The sequence below is a fragment of the Leptopilina heterotoma genome, unplaced genomic scaffold, assembly GCF_015476425.1.
Source record: "Leptopilina heterotoma isolate Lh14 unplaced genomic scaffold, ASM1547642v1 Lhet_134, whole genome shotgun sequence".
NCBI classification, from domain to species: domain Eukaryota; kingdom Metazoa; phylum Arthropoda; class Insecta; order Hymenoptera; family Figitidae; genus Leptopilina; species Leptopilina heterotoma.
The window spans coordinates 3,332,860-3,360,746 of NW_025110853.1; the positions used below are offsets into that span (position 1 = coordinate 3,332,860).

The window sequence follows — 27,887 nt, forward strand, 5'->3', positions numbered from 1 at the left end:
ATTTAACAAAATTATTGCAGATTTTAAAAATTTTATTTAGAAATTCTGAAAAAATGAAATTTTTGAAAAGTTTAAATTAAATTTTCATTAAAGATAATAAGTAATTGAATTCCCGAAAATAATTTTTAAAAATTGAAACAATTAACATTTTTTGTCAAATTTCGTTTAAAAAAATTTTATATATTAAAGAATTTTACTGTTTTTACTCTCAAAATTTATTTTTAAATATAACCGAATTTTTGAGGAATTCTAACTGAAAATCTGGAGATTTTTAAATTTTACAAAAAGTGAGAATTCAAGTTATTATCAGGATAAGGAAAAAAGTTAATAACTCTTTATGGACATCAGGAAAACATAACTAAATTTTGGTGATAATCCTGAATAATATTCTGTCCAATTACTTTTTATTCAACACTTTTAGTTTACCTACTCTTCAATAAATTTAATTTGTTAATACCTAAAAAAATTTCTGATTACAAAAATTATTCTATTTCTATTAATTAAATTAATTAAATAATTAAATAATCGTTCAGTGTAACGAAATATTTTACTGAATTAAATTTATTAAAAAATTACTAATAGCAATAAAAACCAAAAACGAAATTAAAAATTTAGAATCATAATTTATTTTCTTAATACGTGATGTGATTTTTTTTGCAATAAAATTTTAATTTTAAGAAAAAATAAATAAAGTTCTTTCGTTTGAATGTTCAAAACGAAATTTCATAAATATAATACAAAGTTCAGAAAAAAATGATTTATTTTACAATTTTACAAGATCTTGATAAAAAATATACTTTGAGTTTCACCATTTTTCTGCAAATGACATAATTTCTCTTAAATATAATAAATACATATTAAAATCAATTGATAAATAAAGACAATAGAGAATAAAATTAATCATGACAAATGTTCCTAATGTTTTGAACGTTTCAATGAATGAAATTTGTTTCTTTAAATTTTATTGAAAAAATCAATTAAAATAATTTATTTTGTTTTTGCTTTTTATAACAGTCAGTTAAATTATATTTTTTGAAAATATTTATATTGGCAAAAAAATAAAATTTCGTTCTTTTGAACGTTCAAAACTTGTGGAGCATCGTGACAATACAATTTCAGTAATTTTCATAAATATTCTAAAATATATCTCTTGTGAAATTTTTTTTTAACTTTAAAGGAAACTGCTTATCACAGATAGTATAATATTTTTAAAGATCTGAAAAAAAACGCGTACAAAGAGTTCTTATTCGAAATATTGCTAAAAATGTGACTTTTTCTTTTCTTTGAATTTAAAATCACAAACACAAGTGACAACATTAAAAAAAATACTAACAATTTCTTATAACAGTAATAAATATATACAATGGAATTTTAAATTCTCTATAGATCTAATCTTTTAATATTAACACAACAATAATACTTTGGTTTTGAAACTAGATAAAAAAATTCTTTTAAAATCTGCATTCTATAAACTATCAATAACTATAACTATTTAAAAAATTTCTTTTCTTTTAAAACAAAATTCTTTTGTAAAAATAGAAAAAGGCAAGTAAACTATCAGTTCGGTGTCTTTAAAAAAAGATTAAAGATATTTATACAAAAAAAAAATTTGAGGCACATTATTGAAATGGCAAATCACGATTTAAAAATTGTTTTCATATGTACAAAATCTAGTTCATTAATAGTAATAATTCCTTAGGGCCCATATAATTACGAGGAACATATCCTCTCTCACCGTCTCGATTTTCCATCAGGCACCATGCCTCATTTCCTTTTTGATCATGCGGTGCAATTAATTTTAATGCCTGACCTTTAACAACAGGCAATGTCGCTTGTTGCTTTCCATTAAAGTCATATAAAGCGTAGAGAAACTGCAAAAGAGAAAAATAGAATAGGAAATAGAAATATTTTTTTTTTAAATCACAAATTAGAAAATGATTCTATGAATGAAGACGGAGAAGTTAAAAAGAATTTTTTAAACTATTTTTCCTTTCGAAAACCATTTCAAGGAAGTGAAAATTGCAAAGAAACAAATATTGTTAATAAACACGATAACACTTTATGGCAAATGAAATATTTATTAAAAAATACAAGTTCTACAAAATGTACGAAAAATAAAGTAAATTATAAAAGTATGAGTAAAATAATTTGATATTTAATATCAAGATATGTATAAAATTATGGAGTTTAAAATTTCTATATTATCAAAATATAAAATTCGAATATCAAAATATAAAATTCGAATATAAAATATAAAAATTCGATTATCAAAATATTATAAAATATCGAAATAAAATAAGCGTTTGAATAAAAGTCGAATAAAAAAAATTGCATAATGGTAAAATAATTACACATATAGTAAATTATTCTAAAGAAAAAAAGTTTCTGAATAATCCACGGAGTTGATGAAAATGATGCTTTTGATGATGTTTTACATTTTAATATCACTTACTTTCCCCGATTCAACGGTATTCTTATAATTTGCATTAACATTTGATGACGTCGACTCTAGATTCATGTACCAATTAGATTGCGATGAATTTCGATCAGTTTTCGATTTGGATTCCTTCACTGGTGATTCTAGAGAAATTAAATCAGGCGTTGAATTTTGACTGTCACTTGAATTTTGATTACCCTGTTGCATATTTCGCAATGATTTTAAACAACGACTTGGAATGAATCCTTGCTTTGCGCCATTATCGACAAACCATTTGGAAACATCTCCAGTGGGATCTTTCTCCTTAATCACTGCGACCCACGTTCCTTTAATTGCCGATAAATCCAATGGCGTTGCTCCCTCAATATTTTCAATCACAATAAATAATTTTTGTAATGGATATTTGTTTTTTAAAAGAAGTTTCAGTCTTTCACTTTGGGGTGATAGTTTATTTGGTCCCTCGTCAATATCCAAACTTGACGACGATGATGACGATTTTAAACGACTCATTTGATTGTAGAGTAAATTGTGGTTCACCATAAATGATTCGAGAATGTTTTTTAAGGAAACTTGATTAGCAGACTGAAACAAAATTTCCGTTTGTTTGTATTTTTTATAATTTATATAATCTAATTTTGTGTTTTATTTTTATTTTATGTTTGAGTAGAATTAGTAGTACCTGTGATAGTTGCATGTATTTATGCATAACTCGTCCACTGAGAAGCATTCGGGCATTGGCAAAAGCGTTAATACAATGGCATAAAATTTGAGTGCTGGCTTCAATAAAAATTGGCAATTCCTCCTTTAATTGCTGATGTAGGGCCTCGAAATTATTTTTCGCACTCGACAATTCTTCTTGAACCTAAAATAAAAACAATTCGAATTATTCTTTTAATTTGATATATATTTTTTGTATCAGTTATATTCTATTTACGAATTATGATCTACAAAGTTTGAACGTTCAAATGAACGAAAAATTTTTTATTACAATTATTTTCATAAATTATTGATTGTAATAAAAATTAAAAACATAAATTTTACATTTACAGGCCTCGTATCGACGTTAAAAAGACAAAAAAGCGGGAAAAGTTTTTTTTCAGTAAATATTTAAATACTAGTTACTTATTTTTCCGCAGGAATACAAATATTTTTAATTTAAATTCAAAATTTCCAAAATGTGAATATTTCTAAACATTACAACAACTGTAGCTTCTTAAAAATTTAAATATTTTCTAGAATTTTTAAGTAAACTTCTTCTTCAAATTTTTTTGATATTTTTTTTAATGTTTTAAATTTTAAAATTAATGAAATTCTAAATTAATGCTTTGAAGATTAAAAAATACCATAAATTAATTAAACAGAATTGTTTTTAGTTAAAAATAATAATTCTTTTCTATTAATTTCTTATAATTTAGTTCTTTCATAATTTAAAATCTGTAATATTTGACTTATAACATTTTTTTTTACAAATTTCTCAAAATAATTGGATTTCTGTGAAGAATGTTATACCTAATTAACATTTTTTAAAAATAATTCAATTCTTTCGAGAAAAGTTATTAATTATGAAAATAATTGAATTTCTGCGAATAATTTTATTATTTAGGGAAAGAATTAAATGTTTTCAAAGTATTTAACTAAATTTTTTTTTATAAAGAATTTTGCTGAAATTTTTGCAAAGAGGTTTATTAAAATTCTTTACAATAATTAAATTCCTGCAAAGAATTTGATTAATTATGAAAATAATTTAATTCTCAAAAATAATTTTATCAAACTTTTTCAGAGTTATTGAGAGATTCTTCAAAAATTTTATTAAAATTATTTAAAATAATTAGATTCTTGCGAAAAATTTGATAAATTATAAAAATAATTGCATTTTGTCAAGGAATTTCATTAAAGTTGTATTGAAAATATTTCAATTATAAAGAATTTAATCAAAAATTTGCAAAATAATTGAATTTTTGCGAAGAATTTTATCAAATTTTCAAAAATAATGAAACTCCTGCGAAGTACTTTCTTAAAATTTTTGAAAACTATAAATAATTATAATTAATTAGTAAAATGGATATTTTTTTTTAATTTTGCATGTGAAATCATAACAAAATTGAAATGAATTTTAAAATACAAAAAAAAATATTAAAAAATAATCCAGATTATAAAGAATTTGAATTACAAGTTAAACAAGTTGTTCATTTTATGACCATTTAGCTTCCTCAATATATAAAAATTGCGATTTTGCAAACTTTTGAAAAACTATGTACAAAAGGGTTCGTCCAGAAGATTTGTTAAAAATAAAATTATATAAATCATTTATAAGTTGTTGTATAAATATTTGGTGAAATTTACACTTTCATTTGCCAATTGCTTCTATTTTATGATAGAATAATCATTTCAAAATATTAATATTAATATTAAATTAATTATGAAAAAAATACAAAATTTGAATTTTTTGTGAAAAAGAAAAATATTTATTAATTTTATAAATTTTGATAAAATATATACTTTGTATACATCAATCGATTCGTTTTCTTGTCAGGAATGTAATTTTGAGAATAATTAATGAAAATATTAACAAATAAAAAAATTATTTCAAAAAATACAAAAAAAATTATTTCTGAATTTTAAAAAAATTGTATAAAAAAAAATTTTGTAGATATTTTTGAAAATCCTTGTGTCAGATTTTAGGTATTAATGACTGCAATAAACCTGCAAAATTTCAGGACAATCCATCAAAATTTGTATGAGATAATTTGTACACAATTTTTGTGGCACACACACACACACACACACACACACACATCTGGACATTTGCTCATAATATTGAATATACATATGTTCTAGATGAAAATGAGTCCATATAACCTTCTTTTTAAAAATTGAAAATCGTCACCAATGCAAAGCTTCCTCATGAGGAAGCAAAATACATGATTTCTCCAAAAATTTTAATAAGTCTAAAAAAGTTGATTTTTTAATTCAATTTTAAACATTTTTTTTAAAAATAATTGAATTTTGAAAAATAATTATAAAAAAATTCTAAGAATTTGTTATTTTAAAATATTGTAAGCAATTTTTTTAAAATAATTGAATTTCTTAAAAGAATTTTTTTACAATTTAAACAACTAATAAATTTCTAGAAGGATTTTAATAGAACTTTAAAAATGATTGTTTACTTCTAAAACTTTAATAATAATTCTAAAAAATTAGATTTTTTCAAAATTTTTAATGTTTTTGTTTTTTGGCAGCTCTTTGAATTTTTTAAAATATGTAGATGAAAATATTCCAAATAATTAAATATAAAAAAAAAATTTTTAAATTATTTTTTAAAAAAATATTTTAATATAATGGTTTTGAATCTAATTTTTAATAATTTGTTGTTCCGAAAGTTCTGAATGTTCAAATGAACAAATTTTATTTGTTTCTTCTTCAAATAAAAATTGTTATTGCAATAATATTACGTCTCTTATTAAGAAAATAAATAATAATCATTGTAAATGTTTAATTCTGTGTTTGCTTTTTATATCAGTCAGTAATTTATGATATTAAAATTTTATTTTCAAACACTTTTATGAAATTACTTAAACAAAATTAATTATTTATAAACTTTCCGGTTTAAATTTTAAAACGTTCAAATGAACATAAGTCTCTCGTTTTTTGTAAGAAACTCCCTGGCAACTCTGACAGTGGAACTTGATATCAGCACACATTCATTGGTTTAAGATAAAGTGACAGCAAGAGTAAATCTTTTTTTTTTATTTTTCATAGTAATAAATTTAATTATATTTATAAAAAATGCGACTATGATGTTCAAGGTCTTTACTTCAGTTTTTTCCAAGTAAGTATTTTTGTATATTACTCCAAATTTTAACTTTAAACAAATTTTTTTCAAAACTAAGTGCTTCACATTTCTAACTTTAAATCTCGATATATTCACGGACATATTTTCCTAAATCTCTCCCTCTCTATATATAAAATCTCTCAAATTATTAGGAATTTCATCAAAAATATTCTCATATACCTAGATAATTATTAGTGCAAAATTGGGCCCTATTCATGCGAACGTAAATATTAAATATACTTCTTACAAAAAAAATTATTTCAGTGAAATGCATTACATTTGTTTTATTGTTTTTCAGTTATCTTATCGACGGAAAGAATTAAGAAACAAAATATTTGGATTGCCGTTATTTTAATTTGCTGCAGTTTTTCATTTTTATATACTTGAAATAAAAATATTCAGTTACTTTTGTAATATTAGTATTCAATTATCTTCGAACTTAAAACCACGCTTCAAATTTCTACAGCATTATTATTTTGTTGGCCCCTGGCACCTTCAAATATGACTTTCTAAAAATTTTTTTCTGATTACTATTTTGCAGGAAATTTCCTCGCGCGTCCCTTTTCTTCTATTAAATGTTTTGTTTTTAATCTTTAAACTACTCGATACGATGTCAGAAAATTACGTTTAGTGTTTTTTTATATGACAGTAAGATCATAGTAATATCACAAGTAATGTTACGGATTTTTTGTAATTTTTGGAAATATTATTGAATGTAAAAAAATATCCATTTAAACGTTCAGAACTTTAATTAAAGAAATAAATACTTTTTAATATTTCGAAAATGTAATAATCTCAAACAATTATTCTAAAATATTATTTTTTAAATTTGACTATAGTCATTTTTCACACTATAAAAATCAAAGAAATTTGCATTTTGTACCAAAAAAGTGGTATTTTGTTGTAATGTATGGAAAAAATGTCGAAAAAGTCGCATTTTATGAAAATATGTATGTTGAAAAAATTGTATTTTTTGAAAATAGTCTTAAAAAATTCATAATATTTGCGGCCAGTATTTAGAAACTTTGTAATTAATTTTCTTGATAGTGAAGAAAAATTGCAATAAAAGTTTAATTTGAAGAAGTAAATAATTAATTAATTTAAATTAATTTAATTTAAAGAAGTAAATTTCGTTCAAGTAAAACTTCATAACTTTAGGATCATTATGAGTTGTAGAAAACAAAAGAATATATATTTTTTTTATTCTTTAAATTTCAAAGAATATACTCACCGCTCTGTTATCCTTATATTTTTCACTTTTCGATATCGCAATATCGTAATCCAACATTTTGTGATAACGTTTTGTAATTAAAATCTCTGGTCCCTTGAGAAGTGTTATTAAAGTATTCAAAGGCTTTTTCACTCGTGTCTCAACAGTACGTTCTAGATCTTGTAGAAATTTGTTCTTAATTATTGCACGTGTTTCACACAATTCATATATTTCCTTATTTGGCGTTCCCTGATGATAATGATTCAAGAATTCGGATAAAACTTCACTGCATATTATTTCTTCGTTCAGAAAATTGACACATTGCTGTACATCTCTTCCCAATTGTTTTGTGCATATTTCCAATGTTTTTAATTGTTTCGTTAGATCCTCATAATCATTGTCTGGCGTAAGATTAGTCGATCCTAGTGAATAAGAGAGCATTGCCATTGATCTCGACGATTTTTTTGAAACAGAATGCATTGTAAGTTTGGAAAATTTATCTTTTAGGGTATTATTAGTCTCCCAATATTTGGCGATGAGATCTTTTCTTCTTTTCGATTCGTTGATATTTTTTGCTACATTCGACATTGAATTGTACGCTTCCTCCAATGTTGGTTTGTCGGGATGATTTTCTTCTGTGCTCTGTGTAATAATAATTTGTATTTTAGTTTTTGTTACTCTTTTAAATATAGAATTTATTTTAATGAAATTTGATAAAACTTTTAATTGTTTTAATCTTTCAAATTATTTACGGAAATTCAAGTATCTTCAAAAAAATTTTAATTACAATTTTTCAAAAACCTAATTTTTTTAGAATTTCAACATAAAATTATTCAAAAATTTTTGTTAAAAAATTTAACACCTTATTCTTATTTATTTTATTTGAAAGTTCAAATAATTTCAATGTAAATTTAATTGAAAATTAATTTTTGAAATTTAATAATTATTTCTAAAAATTACAACTCCAATTTTTCCAAAAGTAAATTAGTCTTTAGAATTTTTTAAAAATGTTATTCAAATTTTAATAGTTTTTAAAGAAAAATAATATATTAATAATTTTTTAAAATTATTTTATTTTTAATTATATTTAAAATTCCTGTTGAAATGCTTCTAATATTCCATTATTTTCAAAATTTTAATTGAAATTCTTTTTTAAATCAATTTATATTCTTCTTATTAATTCTTATTTTAATGAATTCTATAATTAGAATTTAACTATATTTGTATTATTAAAATACAAAAATGTTTGTGAACTTAATTATTTTCCAAATTTTCAGTTACAATTCTTCAAAAATTACAATAATATACAAACATAATTTTCCAAAGTGAGAAAATAAAATTCTTTGAGATCTAAAATTTATTTTAAAGAAATTTAAGAAAATTTCCTATTTTTTCAATTTTTTAAAATTATTTTCGTCAATTCAACTATTTTCAAAAAATTTAAATTACGATTTTTTAAAAACTTCAGTTTTCGAGAATTTCTGAATTAATTTTTCTTTAATAAATATTTGAATACTTATTGTTATTTATTTGTTCACCAGGAATTTTTCAAAATACTTTCAATGTAAAACCTTTTAAAATTTAATTAAAATTAGAACTGCAATTCTTCCAATTCTTGGAATATTTTTTTAAATCAATTCTTATAAAAAAAATTCATAGACTTTTTAATATTTTGAATAATTTGATATTTTTTAATACTATAGATAAATAATACTTTTACTTTACTAACAGGACTCAGATCGACTTTAAGGGAAAAAAAGTCGTTATTTAATTCAGTTTTGTCAGAAAAATTGTAGTTTGTATTTCTCAGAACTTTCACTGATTTTTATCAATATTTGACTTATTGAATATTAAAATATTATTACTTATTTTTATTATAAAATATTTTTATTCAAAACTTGAATAATTTTGTTAAATAAGTATTTAAAAACTTCTTATTTGTTTTTCAACGGGAAATAAAATTTAAGAAATTTCAATTAAAAACCTTTTGAAATTTAATAATTTGATAATTGAATCTTTACAAAATTATGATAAATCAATTCAAAGAATTATTTTTTTTAAAATATTGTAATGTAATGTTCCGAAAATAATTGAATTTCTTAAAAGAATTTTAGTATAATTTTAAAAAACACATTAATTTTTTGACGAATTTTAAGTAAAATTTTTCAGCATAATTCAATTGAACACAATTGTTTTTTCCAAAATGTTAAAAATAATTCTAATAAATTTTAATGTTGTAATTTTTTGTATATTATATTTGAATTTTCGGAAATATTTTATTGAAAATAATTGAATTTTAAAAGATTAGAATTGAAAAAATTCTGAGAATTACTTTTTTCAAAAATATTTTCATATAATTTTTGTAAGCTAATTTTCATTAATTTTCATTTTTAAATTTCCACTTGAAGATTTTTCATTAAAATTTTTGAGAATTCAATTATTTTTAAAATTTGCAATTAAAATTCTTCAAAAGTAGATTTTAAAAAATTGTCATCTATAGATATTTTTCACAGTATATAAATCAAAATAAGTTGCGTTTTATATTGAAAATGTGGTATTTTTTTGCAATATTTGAGAAAGATTTTCCTACCTTGATTAATTCGTTCAGCAACAATGGATATTTTAAAATTCTTTGAACTGGCTTTATTAGAATAGAATCCATATCAAAGCAGATGACTTGCCGTCGCAGGGTTTCCACTCCTTTATCAAAAACCACCATAATATCCTTATTTTCTGCATACTGAAAATTTAATTTCTATATTAATTCTATTTTCAATATAATAATTTATATTTTGTTCTCTATTACAGATTTTAATGAAATAATTTTTAAGTCTTAGTTAATAGATTATTGTTAGAAAAAATTTAAAAGATTGTGTTGTAGAATTTGTGTAGAAATAAAATTAAATAATAAAAATAAAAAAAAGTACTTTAATAAATTACCTTTTGTAGAAGAACTTGAGCTGCTTCATGATTAGTACAATATTTAACATAGGCGTTTTGCATTTTCTCTGCCATTTCGACAAAGCAGGGACCAACTGTTTGCAACTCCTCCTCGCAATCTTTCATGGACTTTAAAATCAAATCCAATAATTCCTCGGCAACTCGGGTAACCTCTTCGATATTTCCAAACAACGTTGACACATCGATTCCTCTACTTTCCAGAAAAGACGGATTATGTAAATTAAAAGTCTCATATGTGACTTTCAAATCCCTGACATATTCCTTCTCGGTTAAAACCAATTCCGAAATAACATTTTGTCGCTTATCGGCCCTCTTCTCCTTTTCGGTGACAACCTCGTCGTCGGGAATGTTCGATTTTTGAATGGGAACACGTCCTGGCGCAGGTGCCGGTGGCGCTGGTCTGTGTGGCAAGGACAATCTTTTCACTTCTTTCGACTCCTCTGTAATATCATCGATCTCATGATTTCTTATCACAACAAAATCTTCGACACTCTCGCCAAATCCTTCTGTCGTTGATTCAGTCAAGGGCGTCAAATACGAACTTGGACACGAACCAACTTTTCCCTCCTTACTTCTAACAATAATCCAATCAGCATTGACAACCTCCACAATTCGGACATGATCACCTTCCTCGATACTCAAATCACCGTCCATTTGTGCCTTAAATGTGTATTCCACCCTAGCTGACATTTCAGGTTCGAAAATATTTTCCTGCCTCGGAAAAGTGTCGTCCTCAGAGTGTGTTTCCTGTTCCTTCATTTTAATGCAATCAACAATAACATTGACGTACGAGACGGGAAATATTCCCTTAACTGAATCGATAACACCCTCAGCCCACTCGGAATCGATGTACTTTATCAAATTAACAACTTCACCAGACTCAAAACTTAATTCATTGGGAAATTGAGCGTTGAAGGGATAAAGTGTTATTGCATAGGGATCAACGCCCAGTGGATTTGGATTTTCATCGACGCAATTTGATGCTGATTGAGATTCGGGAAGACTTTCAGTATTTTGTGGAATATTCTCGGGAAAGAGATCAAAATAGTTTGGTGCCGGTTCATTCATTGAGAACGAATTGGCGGAAGTTTCTCCAAAGTCCTTGTAAATGTGGGCACCATTTTGTATTGATTGTGGCAAGGGATCTATTGTGGGGTTAATATTTATCTCATCCGTCTCATCAATGCTGTTATTATCATCGATGTAGGTTACGAAAGCCTCGGGAAACGTGCCCTTTTGACCGTCATTCGTCACTCCAAGACACCATCCATCTTCGACAAGTTCAATTACAGTGATAATATCCCCCTCTATTAGGTCTAATTCTTCATCGAGTTGAGCTTTCATTGACGTTTTCACCTTCGCTTTTCTTTGAATCGATTTTTTCTTCGTCGGTTGCTGCAATCATATCTAATATTAGGTATGTTTATGTAAGTTTTTATCATTTATCTTAGATTTCACATTGGATAAGTTTTTTTAATTGTCTAGAAGATTAGATTTTTATTACACTTGACAAGAAAATAAATAGTTTATAGCACAATTTTTTGTATGTTGTACGTCGGTGAATTTCACAACGTTTATGATCAACGATTCAAAGAAACAAAATTTTTTCTTTACGAAACCAATATTTTTTTAAAAAAATTTTTCTTTTTTCTAAATTTCAATTTTCAATTACTAAACATTAAATTCATAAACTTAAATTCAAACGTTAAATTTCAATCAAAAAACTATGAAAAATATTTTTTTTATATAAAAATTTGAGTAGAAAAAAATTTATTTCTAAATCGTTGATTATTAAAGTTGTGAACTTCACCAAAGTCTCGTTGTTTAGTTTTACTTTTTATGAGAGAGTGTAGTTCACATCGCTTTTAAATAAAACAACGGTTTTCTTTTTAAATTTCCTTCAGATTTGAATTTCACTAAAAAATTAACTTTTTCTAAATTAAAAAAATTATTAATTAAATAAATGCCAGCCTTGGATCGACTTTAGAGAGCAAAAAAGACGCTTTAATTGATTGAAGATTAAAAAAAATTATTATTCAATTATTCAAAATTCTAAAATTAAATAATTTTAAGTAAAAAAATTTAAATATAGGTACTTGTTATTTATTTTCCCACAGGAATTTAAATTTTTCGTCTTCAAATAATCTGAAAGTGAACTATTTCTTAAAAATTCAAACTGAAATACTTCCAAAATTTGATTATTTACATTTACAAGAACTTTTTACTAAACTTCTTCTCTTAATCAATTAATATTTTTAATAATTTACGGAAAGTTTTTCAAGAATTCAATTATTTAAATACAAAAAATCAACTTTTTACAATAATTGAAACTGCAACGCATCCTTATTTTTTTTTAAGTCATTGCTGTGAATTTTTGAAAATATATAACTAAAAATATTGAAAATAATCAAATATTAAAAATATTATACAAAAAATTATTAAAATTAATTTTTTTAAAATTATTAAAATTAATTTTTTAAAAATATTTCTGCATAATTTCTAAATGATAATAGAATTTTTGATTACATATAACTGAAAAATTTCCAAATAATTGAAATTTAGTAAAATTTTGTACGAATAATTGAATTTTTTAAAAGAATTTTTTCAAAATATTAATCATAAATCTACAAAAATAATTGAATTTCTTAAAAGAATTTTTTGACAATTTAAAAAACTAATATCAGTTTTTTTTAAAGAATTTTAATTAAAAACTTTGGAAATATTTGTTTTCTTCCAAAGTTTTAATAATTCTAAAGAATTAGATTTTTCGAAAAAATTTAATGTAATTATTTTTTGTTGATATTTTGAGTTTTTGGAAATATGTAACTTTGTAAATAATTGAATCTTAAAAATTCATAATAAAATTATCTTTTTGAACTGATTTCTGAATATACTTTTTTAAAACTAATTTTCATTTTGATTTTTCATTATAATTTTTGAGAATTCAATTATTTTTAAAATTTGCAATTAAAATTTTTGCAAAATTTGATTTGAAAAAATTTTAATGAAATACTTAAAAAGAATCAATTGTTTTCAATAAAATTTTATGAAATTTCAATTATTACTTCCTCATAGAGGAAGTATTTAATAACTTTTTAATGATATATATTTCGAAAATTTAATCTTATAGAAAAATTCCTATAAAGAAGAAAGTTTGAAATATTTGACTACAATTATTTTTACAGAATAAAAATCGACGTTATTATAATTAATAGTATTTGTATTAATAGTATTTAATTAATAGTATTTTGTTGCAATATTTGGAAAAAAAGTTGAAAAAGCCGCAGTTTTTGAAAATAAGTGGAAAAAGTAGTATTTTTTTAAAATAGTCGAAAAAATTCCTAAAAGTCGAACTATCCGAGGCCTGTAAATGATTAATTTAATTTTGCAGTAATTTTTGAAAATATTGAAACAAAAAGAATTAAGTTCGTTCATCAGAACGTTTAAAACATTAGAAAATTTAAACTTGAAGAAAAATTATTTTAATTTTCCGTTTTCAAAAACTTTGAAGAATTAAGCATCATATCTTTTTTATATATTTAAATTCGACAACAAGTAAATAATAAAATATCGGAATTCACCTTAATTATTGATTTATTAAGTTCCCAGACGTGAGTAGTTGGAAATATTCCTTTTCTTGAATCCGTATAACCAGAATACCAGCCTGGTTGTACTTCATTTCTTCCCACAATAATTTCTCCTATTACATAAAAAATAATCTCGTTTTAGTTTTAGTACATAATTGATATATTAACATAAAAAAATATGCATTAATTACAAAAAAGTAATAATTACATTATTAATAATTTAATTTTAAAAATAAAGCAGTAGATTACATTGATAGATTGTTCACTATGAAAGGTTAATTTAATCTTCAATAATCACCTTTTGCAAATGGAAGATCACCGGATTGTTCGCCGGAGAATGAAGCAATTGATATAAATAAATTTGCCGATTCGTCCACAACTGGTGTATTAACTTTTAATAAGTGGCTCACTGGAAATTTCCCTGTTTGTTTATCCGATTGTCCATAACACCAATGCTTGTCGACATTATTAAAGATCTAAAAAAAGCCAAATTCATATTAAAAACTAATTACTGTCACATTTTTACTCTTAGATTAAATAATAACCTACTAATCCTCAAATTTCGAAATCTTCATAAATATTTCATAATATTTTTCATTTTTTTCAATTATGTAATAATATCTAAAATTAATATCTAGAATTAATATTTAAAATTAATATCTAAAATGTATAATCTACAATAGTTAACTATAAACCGTTTCTCAATTGTTTTTTGGTAATTAACACCCTGCGTATCAACTTTCATTTCCTGTTGATAATACAAAGTATAAATTTCGTTTTAATAGTCTCTACATTCCATTATATAAATCAAAATAGAAGTAAAATAAAAAAAAGTAATTACATGATTAATTTGCTTATAAATAAACAATTATCCATATAATACAATCGCAAAAACATAACTGCGTAGCTACAACAATGGAAAAACAAAGATAAAACAATCGTTTTTTTGTCTATAAATCGACATGTCATTTGATCGAAAAAGTAGAAATTAACAAATACAAATTGATTAATAAAATAATATATTAAATACGTAATAAATGTTTAAACGAAAGTTACTATTTTAGAACGGTAAAGTAAATTAATAGTTATATATTTTTTTGTTATTATTGAATATGATGTAATGTGAAGTGAAAATGGAGGTAATTTAAAATTTAAATACCATATAATATTTTTAATTAAGTTGGAAAAAAGTTGGTGTTATTTACCAAAAAATGATCCCCTTTATTGAGACTCAATTCTCCATCTTTTGTTGTAAAAAAATCGTTTAAAACTTTCGTTAATGTTCCTGGTTCCATGTTAATTAAAGGTTATTGTCCTTTTATTGCTAAAATCAACTTTTGATGGTAGAAACTTCAGAAGAGAAATAAGATGATTTTCTCCGTCCACAAGTAACTTTTAATAAATTCTTTATACGTTGTATAGTGATATGAAACACTTTTTATATCTTGTTTGTGCATAATTAAAATATTTCTTGTGTAATAAATATACTTCTACTCCAATTGAGATACATTTCTCGACTGCCGTCTGCTCTCTGTGACGTTTGTACTGGAACATAACCTTAAAAACGCGCATGTCAAACCGTTCTGCTATTCGTTCATGACAATTGTATATTTGTTTTTCATTGTTTATAATTGTTATGTAGTATTGTAAATTACACAAAAACGCTATAATTCAATGACAGGAACAGGTAATAATGGTTATTAGTATTATTTTCTATTAAATATTTCTTTTATTCATTTATATTGTTTCGACAATTTATTTTGTCCACGAAGAACGAGTGTTTTTGTCAGAAAAAGTTTTCAGTTGCGGAAAATATCCTTTCGTATAATAAATCATGCTTATTTTTATATAAATTATAAATATATTTTTAAAAATTTAATTTTGTTACTATTATTTTTATTAATTTTTTCAATTTTATATTTTTAATATAGAAAATTTTTGTAGGTTAAGTTACGTAACGTAAATATTGGATTTTAAATAATTTAACTATTTAACAAATTGTTTGTTTACAATATATTTATATAGTGAAACGAATTGTAAAATTTACATTATTACATTAAAAATTGGTATAAAAATGAAAAAGTTCGTAAAAATTTCAATTGTCTTTAGATTAATAAAATTCATAGTAAAATTTCAATTATATTTAAAAATTTTCCAAAAGAATTCAATTATTTGAAAAAAATTTAATAACATTCTACACAAACTTTAATTATTTTCATAAAATAATAAAAATTTCACAGGAATTTAGTTATTTACAAATTTTATATAAATTTGTTTGCAATCATTCAATTATTTTCATAAATAATAAAATCTTTTACAGAGTTTCAATTATTTTTAGAAATAATAAAACTCATCATAGAATTTCAATTATTTTTAATACAATTTTAATCAAATTCCTCGAAAAATGTAATTATTTTTAAAAATTTTATTTAAATTTGTCAAAATAATTCAATTATTTAAAAGTTTATTCATAAAACTCTTTATGAGAATTCAATTTTGAGAAACAATCAATTACTCAATAAATTATTTATTTTTTAATTTAAATAATTCAATTCTAGTAGAATTTTCTAATAAAAATTGATTTCAGTTAAAATTTTAGATTATAATTGAATATTAAATATTAAATTTTTAGAAATAATTGAATTTTGAAAAGGTTTAAAATTAAAATCTTCGAAAATCTGAATTTTTCGTATTTTTAACTAACAAATTTTGTGGAATTAATTTTTTTGAGAAAGTTTAATTGCGGAATTTTTTTTTTTTTTTTGAAATTATTAGAAGTTTTTATTTTCTAATATATATTTAATAATTGAAGAATTTACGAATAAATTTAGAATTTTGTAAAATTGAATTCTAAACAAATAAATTTGATAATACTCAAGAACTTTTTCAAAAATTATTAAAAATAATGCATTTATAGAAGAATTTTAGTTAAAAACACGAAAAAAAAATTTAATCTTATTGGAAAACTTACAAATTATTGCATAAATTCAATTATTTTCAAGAGATTCAAAAATTAAATATTGTTCAAAAATAATAATAAAATCTTTTACAGAGTTTCAATTATTTTTAGAAATAATAAAACTCGTCGTAGAATTTCAATTATTTTTAATACAATTTTAATCAAATTTCTCGAAAAATGGAATTATTCTTAAAAATTTTATTAAAATTCGTCGAAAGAATTCAATTATTTAAAAATTTTTTAATAAAATTATGTGTAAGAATTCAATTTTAAGAAACATTGAATTATTCAATAAATTATTTATTTTTGTATTTAAATAATTGAACTCTAGTCGAATTTTCTAATAAAAATTGATTTAAAAATGAATTTCAGTTAAAATTTTAGATAATTAAATATTAAAATATATTTTATTTATAGCGTAAATTTTTAGATATAATTGAATTTTGAAATTAATTTTTTTGAAAAAGTTTAATTGAATTTTTTTTACATTATTTTAAGTTTTTATTTTTTAATATATAATTACTTAATTGAAGAATTTACAAATAATTGAAATTTTGTATAAAATTAAATATTGTAAACAAATGGATTTGAAAATTTTTAAAGAATACTTTTTCGAAAATTATTAAAAGATTAAATTAAAGAAACTAAATTAAAGAAGAATTTTAGTTAACAATTGTTGAAAATAATAATTGAATTGAGAATGATTTTATCACTCGGTCATCTTCATGTTTTATAGTTATGAAAAACTTAATTTATAGTTTTAAGTAAAATGTTCAGCTTTTTTTACTGTACCTATGGGAAAAAATATTTTTTAATAAAATATAAATTAAATGTAGTAATAAAAATATTGTCATTCATTTGAACGTTCAAAACTTTAGGGACATTAAAAATATTTTCTCTGTGGTGAGAATGTATGAAGATTTTTTGCATTTTTTTCTTATAATAATTATAGCAAGTCCCGTATATTTTATAAAAATATAAAATAAAATTAATTCTTTTCTTTAATTTCCAGATCAGTGTGTGTCTATGGCATTATTAAATTGTTAGAGATGACTAAAATTATTGACGAACCAGAAACTGAAAATTGGTCCGACATTCGTTTGAGAGTTGAGTGTTCAAATTGTAGTTTGAAGTTTGGTACATGGGGTTTGTCTTCCTTCGTTATTGGTAATGAATTTAACTAATATTACTAATAATCTATTGATATTTAGAAATTAAGTTTTATTTTATTTAAAAATGATTTTAGGTGCTCTGGGTTATCCATTTCTAGTCAATAAATGTTTGAGCAAGTATATAGGTTTTGAAACAAGATATCTCATCATTGGTATGCTTACGATATCAACAATATTTGGTACAGGATACATTGCCAAATCGAAATGTGAAGAAAATGTAAAACAATTATTTGCCGAAGGCAGAAGAAATGAACTTGCGAAAACGAAACAAATTACAAAATAAAAAGATTTATTATTTCCATTTTGAAGTATTGAAGTAACAAAATTTAAAAATGTACTTTTTTCGAAATCTCGCTTCAAAATTGAAGTACAATTTACAACCGGCAATATTTTCGAATATTTCAAAAAGAATTTTAAATTTGCCTACATTTATTAAGAGATTCAGTCACGATGCAACGGGAACTTTTGAAACTGAAGCAGATTTATTAGAATATGAAGAAATGTCAAATATTTCCTTAGGAACAATCGCTGGTGGACAGAGAATTTTTATAATACAACCTTACATAAAATGGGGACGGAGAAAAAGATTGAATACAACTCCCCAATTACAAATGAGTGAGGCAGAGGCATTGATAAGTACATTACCACGATGGGTTGTTGTTGATAAAAAATGTGTACCATTATTATCCCTTGGAAGAAATAAATTAATAGGTAGAGGAGCAATTGAAGAATTAAAGCAAAGAATTCAATCTTCCAATTATGTGACAGGAATTTTTGTCAGTTTAAATCTACTGAAACTAGCGCAGATTGAGGAATTACAAAAGGAATTTAATCTTCCAATTTTTGATCGCTATTCAATTGTCATACATATATTTCGATTGCATGCAAAAACTCCTGAGGCTAAATTACAAGTGGCTCTCGCGGAAATTCCATTAATTTGGAAGAAATTTGTAGAGGATCACAATGATCTTCATAGGATAAATATAAAGGAATGGAGGAAAAGAATTCTTCAAACGCGACAACAAAATTTGAAGAAAGAATTAAAGAAAGTGCAACAGCAACATTATTTGGTGAGACGAAAGAGAAAATTATTGGATATACCAAGTGTGGCGATAGTTGGCTATACAAATGCTGGGAAAACATCGTTAATTAGGGCATTAACTGGAGATACATCATTGATACCAAGGAATCAATTATTTGCAACACTTGACACAACGGCTCATGAAGGATATCTTCCTAGTAGATTGAAAATTCTTTATATGGACACCATTGGTTTTATACAAGACGTACCCGAAGGAATGCTTGCTCCTTTTATTGTCACCCTCGAGGATGCACTCGATTCTGTGAGTATTTGAAATTATTAACATTTTAATTAAAAGAATTTAAAGAATTTTTCAGGGTGGTCACTGAACCTTGAATCTTCGGAAACTGGGAAAAAGACGTGAATTACCATTTTTGCAGGCCTCGGCTAGTTAGACTTTTTTTTTACTATTTTCAGAAAAGGACACTTTTTTTCTACTCATTTTCAAAACATGTGACTTTTTCGACTTTTCTTACAAATATTGCATCAAGCTACCACTTTTTGGTATAAAATTGAATTTATTTTGATTTTCAAAGTGTGAAAAATAACTATAGTCAAATAAAAAATTTTCTTCTTTTAATTTTGTAAAATTTTATTGAAAACAATTGATTCTTTTTAAGTATTTCTTTAAAATTTTCATAAAATCAAATTTACAGTAAGAATTTTAATTGCAAATTTTGAAAATAATTACATTCTTAAAGTATATTAAACAAAAAAAATCCAAGGAAAATTTGAAAACGAAAATTAGTTTCAAAAAAGTAGATTTTTTTAAAATTGCAGTTAACTTTTTCAGATAATTAAATATTAAAAAATTAAAATAAAAACATTCGAAGAATTAGTGTTTTATAAATATTGTAATGTAATTTTTCGCAAATAATTGAATTTCTAAAAAGAATTTTTATATTTAAAAACTAATCTATTTTATGAAGACTTTTAATTAAAACATTTGAAAATGTTCTTTTTCTAAAAAAATATAATATTAATTTCAAAAAAAAGTTCCAAGTAATTATTTTTTGTAAATATTTCAGTTTTCGAGAATATGTAATTGAAAATATTTAAAATAATTAAATTTTAAAAAATTTGAATGAAACAGAACTTCTAAGAATTGATTTTCTAAAAAGATATTTTACTATACTTTTTTATACTTATATCTTTTAAAAATTTGAAAAATAATGTTTTTTTTCATATTTTTAATTAATATTTTTGAAAATTTGAATAAAATAAGTACTTTTAAAAAATCAATTATTTTCAATAAAATTTTTAAAATGTCAATTATTTAAATTTAATTATCTATTTCAAAAATGTGATTATCTTAAAAATATTATTCAGAAAATTGATTAATTTTTTAAATTGTACAAACATTTTTTTAAAAAATTCAATTATTTTGGAAAAATTGAATTTACAATATTTTTAAAAAACTAATTCATTGAATTTTTTTTGGCACTGTTTTAAGACATTTTGAAAAATTAATGTATAAATATTTTTTTATTATAACTTTTTAAAAATCAACTATTTTTAACACTTTTGATTATTTATTAATATTTCGGCTAAATAACTTTAAAATGCATCATGAAGAATTAATGTTACATTTATTATAAAAAATTGAACATTTTTTTAATTTAAATTTAAATTCAACTGAAATAATTGAGGGTAAGACTCCGTCAGAAAAAAAGCGATTTGCAAGTGGTCTTCCGATTTCTTCGAAACCTTGGGAAATAGAAGTCTTATATGAATTAAATTTAACCCTAAAAGGATTTTGAAAAATTTTCAAAATGGCGGCCGCTACGCCATATTGAAAATGAGTGTTACGTTTTTTTCAAAAATTAATAACTCTGAAACTTTTTGATCGATTTTAATAAAATTTACAGGCGATATAGTTAAAAATACGTAGTTTAATTTGATATTATGAACAAAAAAAAATTTCCAAAATTTGTCAAAAAAAAGTCAAAAAAATTTTTTGAATTAATTTTTAGTTCAGTTGGCCTAATTTTTGAATTTTCTAATAAGTAAATATCGATTCCTTGTAATTTCACCTTTCATTTCATAAAAAAAAATTTATGGAGACTCTAATAGTTCTCGAGATATTGCGACTTTAGTGGGAGCGCGTACCGCGGAATTAAACTCCGTAGCGAGGCGGAATATGAAGCGAGCGTACAAACGTGCACAATAGGGTGTCCGTAACAATTAATTTTCAAAATTTTGGATCCAATATGGCAGGTTCAAAATTTTAATTTTCTTCATTTTCGAAGTAAATATTCTAAAACAAGGTCAAGGGCGATATTTGGAAGCGCTATTTACGAATCTAATGTTAAAAATTTATTTTTTAAATTACCGAATCTAATATGGCATGGCGGATTCAAATTTTTTTTTTAAATATTCCTTTAATAATCGATTTTTAAGAGCAGAGGTATAAAAAGTTAAATTTCTATAAAAGAGTTTCTAAAACATCCCAATAATTATTTTTTGTAAATATTAATCTATAAATTAATATTTAGACTATTTACTTAAAAATGTAAAAAATCATAATTTTGAATCCGTCATAGTGGATCGAATAATTTGAAAAATAAAATTTTAACATTAGATTCGTACACTCAGAAAAAAATTTGTTCGAATCAACCAAATTTTGGTTGAATCAACCAAATAAATGCATTGCTATACAGTCAACCAAACGTTTGTTTGATTCAACCAAAAAATTTCTTCCAATACGTTTATTTGTATTAACCAAATGCTTATTACACTTAACCAAAAAATTTTATTTAATATAACTAAAAAATTTGTTTATTTCAAGAGAAAAGATTTGTTTTAAACGTATTTGGTTCATTTAAATAAATATTTTTGTTTACTTAATTTTGTTATTTATTTTCCTCTAATAATATTTGAATTTTCTAATTTAATATTTTCTAGTACGTATTATTGGTTAATTTATAATTTATTATATAATTATTGATATTTTAAAATTATACATATAATAAATTATAAATTAACCAATAATATGTATACTAGAAAATATTAAATTAGGAAACTCAAACATTATTAGAGGAAAATAAATAACAATTAAGTAAAATATTATATATGTATTTCTTCATATAAACAAAATTACTTAATTATAAAAAAACATTTGAAATATTACATTAAACATATTATAATTATGATTTTTATACGTGCACTCAGAAAAAAGTTTATTCGAAACAACAAACTGAAAACTTCACAAAACGTTTTTGTAAATATTCTTCTCACTGGTACAAATTAAATATGCAGTAAGTCAATGAACACAATGTATTTAATATTTATTTAACCGACACTTATAATTTTTTTTCTTTGATTTACCGATTTAACAAATAAATTTGACGCGAACGCGGACTGTAGACAAGTGAGATCGCCATTTTTAAATTCAAACATGTACTTTTTGAGACAAGCAAATATGTTTTTTTGACTCAAATAAAATGATTTGGTTGAATCAAACAAATTTGTGTGTTGTGTCGAACAAACTGTATTTAACTAAACAATATTCTCTATTCAAAACACAAATTTGGTTAAATGAAATAAACAATTTCAAATAAAAAATTTCTTTCCAATAACCAAACAAATTTTACGTATTTATTAAAATAAACCAAATTTTTATTTAAATCAACAAAATTGTTTTATCGTGACAAATAAAATAGGTTAATTAAACAGTTTGGTTAAGTGAAATAAACTTTTTCTCTGAGTGTAAATAGCGCTTCCAAAAATCGCCCTTGACGTTGTTTTAGAATTTTTACTTTAAAAATGTAGAAAATCAAAATTTTGAACCCGCCATATTGGATCGAAAATTTGGAAAAATTAAATTCTGATATCAGATTCATGATGAACGATTGAAAATAGCCCCGAGTAAGTAATTTTTTTGAATTTTTGACAACACTTATGTGTTAAAACCTTGGATATATTGTGGTGCATTTTTATGACCCACTTTAATCATCCGCCATTTTAAAAAAATTTTTCAAAATTAAATTTTTGGCAAAGTGCTATCTTATAGTGCAGCTAAAAATGAAGGTAAATGTGACCTGGAGAATTTTTTGCATGAAAATTAAAAAAGTTATAAATTTTTTTTTAAAAGTGCATTTTTCCTATGTATTTTTAATGGGAAATTTCGATGGATCTCTGGCACGTGTTAATATTAATCAATCGGCTTCAAATTTTGGGAAATTTTTTTTTATTTTATTGGAACTAAACTGGGGGGTGGCGTAAACAAAATTCGAAAGTCGCATTGTTACGGACACCCTATTGTGCACGTTTGTACGCTCGCTTCATATTCCGCCTCGCTACGGAGTTTAATTCCGCGGTACGCGCTCCCACTAAAGTCGCAATATCTCGAGAACTATTAGAGTCTCCATAAATTTTTTTTTATGAAATGAAAGGTGAAATTACAAGGAATCGATATTTACTTATTAGAAAATTCAAAAATTAGGCCAACTGAACTAAAAATTAATTCAAAAAATTTTTTTGACTTTTTTTTTGACAAATTTTGGAAATTTTTTTTTGTTCATAATATCAAATTAAACTACGTATTTTTAACTATATCGCCTGTAAATTTTATTAAAATCGATCAAAAAGTTTCAGAGTTATTAATTTTTGAAAAAAACGTAACACTCATTTTCAATATGGCGTAGCGGCCGCCATTTTGAAAATTTTTCAAAATCCTTTTAGGGTTAAATTTAATTCATATAAGACTTCTATTTCCCAAGGTTTCGAAGAAATCGGAAGAACACTTGCAAATCGCTTTTTTTCTGACGGAGTCTTACCCTTGAATTCTCGAAAATTTTTTATAAAATTATCAAAAATAATTAGAGAAATAAGTAATAAATATAAATAATTTAGAGAAGTGTTTAGTTAAAAATTCTAGACAACAATTGAATTTTGGAGTAATATTTAGAAATAATTTAATTTCACAAGGTTTAAAAATGGAGATTTTAAAATTAACAAGTATTTAAAATTTTAAATATTTATTTAACAAAAGTATTGAAGTTTTGAATAATTGATTTTGGAAATCAATGAATTATCAAGGAAATACAAAATAAATTTTTGGTGACAACACTTAAAAAAATAAACAACTTTTTTCGATTTTTTTTGCTCTTTAAAGTCGATCCGAGATCTGATTTCGAAACAAATTTTGAGCTATAAATTTTTGAGTTGAAATTTTAATAACATAAAAGTTGTTCTACATTTAAAATTATGACATAATTTTTTTTAATTAATAAAATCTTAATTTAAAAAACCTTGACATTTTCTCTAAAACCTTCAGAAATAGAGAAATATTTATGAGAAAGTCTTGGATTTAATTTTCAAAATTTAGTCGCCACTTTGTTTTTAACATTTTCTGTCAATTTATAGAAAAAATGATAATTAATTTGAAAACTAATTGTAAAAATTGAATTAAAAATAGAAAATGTTCTTTAAAACTAAAATTTATTAATAATTTCATTTCTTCTAGGATGTAATAATACATATTTACGATGCTAGTCATCCGGATCAATTGGCTCAAATAGATCATGTCAGATCAACTTTGGAGTCGCTTAACCGTTATAATCGACCAATTATCGAAATTGCAAACAAGTGTGATTTAATTGAAAAAAACACAGTCCCTGAAGAGATAATCGCAATTTCAGCGACAAAACAAATTGGTAAGTAACCTTATTCGAAAAATGTCCCTTTCAAATATATTTCTAATAATTATTTATCAAAATTAAAATCTTCATTTTTTTAAAATATCCAAATCTTTCTAATTTAAAATTGAAAAAATTAGCTTTTAAAATGTCTCTAAAGTTTTAAACGTTCAAATGAACTAGGATATTTTAATTGTTTCATTTTATTTTCATTTTATTCCCAAAATTTTCTTTTTTACAATTAATTTTTTTTATTTTTTTAACTTTATTTACTTAATTTTTAATTTTTTTTAAACTAAATAAATATTTAATTACAATATTTTTTTTACAATTTTTCATTTCAATCTAGTAATTTTTTAAAATACATCAGTGAAGTTAACAATGCTTATGATCAATGATTGAAAGGAAAAAAAAATTTTTCTTGACAAAAACAATAAAATGTTTTGTATAAAATTTTTTTTTTTCAATTATCGGTCAAAAAACTGTACAAAATAGTTTTTTTAATACAATATATAAAAATTTAAATAAAAATATTTTCTTTGTTTTAAATTGTTTTTTATAAACGTTATGACCTTCACCAAAGTTTAAAAATATTGGATTACGAAAAACTAATTCGTTAATTCGAACGTTCAAATAATTTTTAAACAAAAAGATTTATAAAAAACAAATGTTTAAACAAAAAATAGAAAATTTGAACAAAAAAATTTATACTTAGAAAAAAAATGTTAAACAAAATTGAACAAAATTTAAGAAAGAAATTTTAAAACAAAAGAAATCTGTAGAAAAATAAAAAAAGAATTGATTTTCAATTTTTTTTTAACCTTAAATTTAGTTGAATTTAGTTTGAAAAGTAAATTTTCGTTTGGTTTTGAATTTCAGGTGTTGATTTGTTACGTAAACGGATAGAAAATGAAATTTTGAATTCTACGGGTCGAAGGCATATACGAATGAGGGTTGAATCAGGAACCGAGGCTTTCGCATGGTTATACAAAGAGTTAACAGTGACAAATACAGAACCTGATAAAGACAATCCGCAATACATGTTTATAGATGTGATAGCCACAGAGACACAGTTATACAAATTTAAACGATTTCTAAGAAATTAAAAACTTTTCAAATTTGAAGAATCTCGAAATTTATTTGCAAAAAATTGTCCGTCCATTTTCTCCAACTGGTAAACATTTTACTTATATATTTTTGAAGTAGTTAACTCGCGACAGCTTCTGTGGCAAAAAATTAATTCTAAAAGTAGAAAGATTGTATAATTTTTTTTTTAAATCATTATAAAAAAAAATATTAATATTCATTTTTGATTCATTCGTTTTTTTGTCACGAGTGTCTATAAAAAAAGAATCGTTTTCTTTTCTACTTTTAGAATTAAATTTTGTTAGAGACTGTTTCGAAATAATTACTTTAAGAAAATAATCTTCCATAGTGTAAATTTTGAATCTATTTACTTTTTTTTATTTTGTTTATTAAATTTTCAGATTTCAAAGTTTTGACATCGAATTTTGAAATTCACAAACGTTTATGATCAAAGATTGAAAGAAAATAGTTTTTCTTGACGAAAACAATAAAATATTTTGTTTACGAATTTTTTTCAAATTATAGACTAAAAAAATGGTGCAAAACTTTTCTTTTGTAAAAATTTACAATAATTTAAATAAAGAAGTATATATTTTATATTTTTCCAAGTCGTTGATTATAACGTTGTGAATTTTAAGAAGGAATTTTTGGAGGTTTTTTTTGTCACCACGCGACAATATTGCGTCAATTATTTATTTTTGCTATCAGGACAAATCAAACGTAGAAACAAGATGATGTAGCAAAATTTATTATTTAATTATCATTACTAACAGTGTTCTTTTTTAATATTTTAATTACAGTGAGAATTATTATTATTATTTTACTCTGGAGTTGTGAATAAATGAGTAGGTGGAGTGAAAGATAGATAATTTCTCGATATCAAAATGCAACGTTGCAACAAAGAGATGGTGATGTGGAGAAAAAAAAATTTAGTTCGTTCACTGGAAGATAAATATGGGTAAGTCAGTCTTAATAAATCTCTCTAGCAGAAACTGCTGCTTTTAAAATCTTTAGAGTTCAAAGAGAAATTATTCTCTCCCTCTCTTTCTCTCTCTCTTTTTTTCTTTTTTAAACACTGTTAATTTTCGTGAAATTTCTTTTTCTAATATTAAGTTAAATAAATCAGGTAAGTTCTTAAAAACTCTCTACCGAGTTTTTCTTCATTTTCGCTTATTAATTATGAAAGCACAATTTTTTTTAAAAACTGTTTTCAACTGAAAGAGCAGACATTATAAGATGTAAGTTAATTTTTAATATATTGAAATGACAAAAATTGAAAGAAAATTTGTTGATCCATTTTCTAATTTAAATGGTAATTTTATTTTGATGCCATTTATCAGAGGCTCTAATTTAAAATTGAAACGATATATATATAAAGCAATAGTTTTAAGCTCGTTTATTTCATTAGGACAATTACTTGAATAATTAACTAACAAATCTCAAACACTGGGTTTAAATTCAAATGCAAAGTGGACAATAGTGATTGGGCCTCTCCCGTTGATTTAGTCGGCGACAAAAATTCAATTACAGGTCAATGCGTCGATTTTCTTCCCCTCCGGATGCTCCATGTTCCCCTATCACTAACAATATAAATAAAAATTAATCCCTTCTTGCAAATTTAAACCGTTTTGATTTAATTCACTTCTATTGATATAGTGAATTTTATCAACTTAAAAATATTTATTCTCGAGATAAAAATAAATATTGTTTTCATTTTCAAAAATTTCAATCATATTTTTATAATTTTTGTCGCACTAAATTCGAATAATAAAAAAAAATAATAATTCTTTGAAATTTTATTATTTCATTTTTGATTATAGTCAAATATTGAAAAGATTTATAATTGAGAGAAATCGTTAACAAAATTTCAAATTGACATTTGATCGGATGACTATTTTTTTTGTCCCTTTTTTGATTAAATAG

At 23.2% G+C, this 27,887-nt stretch overlaps 2 protein-coding genes across 2 annotated transcripts; one reads left to right on the top strand and one right to left on the bottom strand.

Annotated features, from left to right (window-relative positions):
• Positions 1 to 742: 742 nt before the first annotated feature.
• Positions 743 to 15,546, bottom strand: LOC122513128 (dynamin-binding protein-like). Its single transcript, XM_043629400.1, has 9 exons — positions 15,233 to 15,546; positions 14,326 to 14,503; positions 14,022 to 14,140; positions 10,420 to 11,835; positions 10,070 to 10,219; positions 7,501 to 8,121; positions 3,117 to 3,299; positions 2,453 to 3,019; positions 743 to 1,871 (listed from the first exon to the last, which is right to left on the bottom strand). The coding sequence occupies exons 1-9, from the start codon at positions 15,320 to 15,322 to the stop codon at positions 1,671 to 1,673; spliced, it is 3,525 nt and encodes a 1,174-aa protein (XP_043485335.1). The 5' UTR covers positions 15,323 to 15,546; the 3' UTR covers positions 743 to 1,670.
• Positions 15,547 to 15,559: 13 nt separating this feature from the next.
• LOC122513129 (putative GTP-binding protein 6) lies at positions 15,560 to 26,002 on the top strand. Its single transcript, XM_043629401.1, has 5 exons — positions 15,560 to 15,714; positions 17,999 to 18,153; positions 18,233 to 19,501; positions 24,707 to 24,896; positions 25,758 to 26,002. The coding sequence occupies exons 3-5, from the start codon at positions 18,491 to 18,493 to the stop codon at positions 25,982 to 25,984; spliced, it is 1,428 nt and encodes a 475-aa protein (XP_043485336.1). The 5' UTR covers positions 15,560 to 15,714; positions 17,999 to 18,153; positions 18,233 to 18,490; the 3' UTR covers positions 25,985 to 26,002.
• The last annotated feature ends 1,885 nt before the right edge of the window (positions 26,003 to 27,887 follow it).

Coding starts and splice junctions, on each gene's coding strand:
- LOC122513128 (XM_043629400.1), bottom strand. CDS start 15,322: ATGGAACCAGGAACATTAACGAAAGTTTTAAACGATTTTTTTACAACA. Junction 3,300..7,500: donor AATATAAGGATAACAGAGCG/GTGAGTATATTC, acceptor TTTTTATTTTAG/GTTCAAGAAGAATTGTCGAG. Junction 3,020..3,116: donor AATACATGCAACTATCACAG/GTACTACTAATT, acceptor ATTTTGTTTCAG/TCTGCTAATCAAGTTTCCTT.
- LOC122513129 (XM_043629401.1), top strand. CDS start 18,491: ATGTACTTTTTTCGAAATCTCGCTTCAAAATTGAAGTACAATTTACAA. Junction 19,502..24,706: donor TCGAGGATGCACTCGATTCT/GTGAGTATTTGA, acceptor CATTTCTTCTAG/GATGTAATAATACATATTTA. Junction 24,897..25,757: donor TTCAGCGACAAAACAAATTG/GTAAGTAACCTT, acceptor TTTGAATTTCAG/GTGTTGATTTGTTACGTAAA.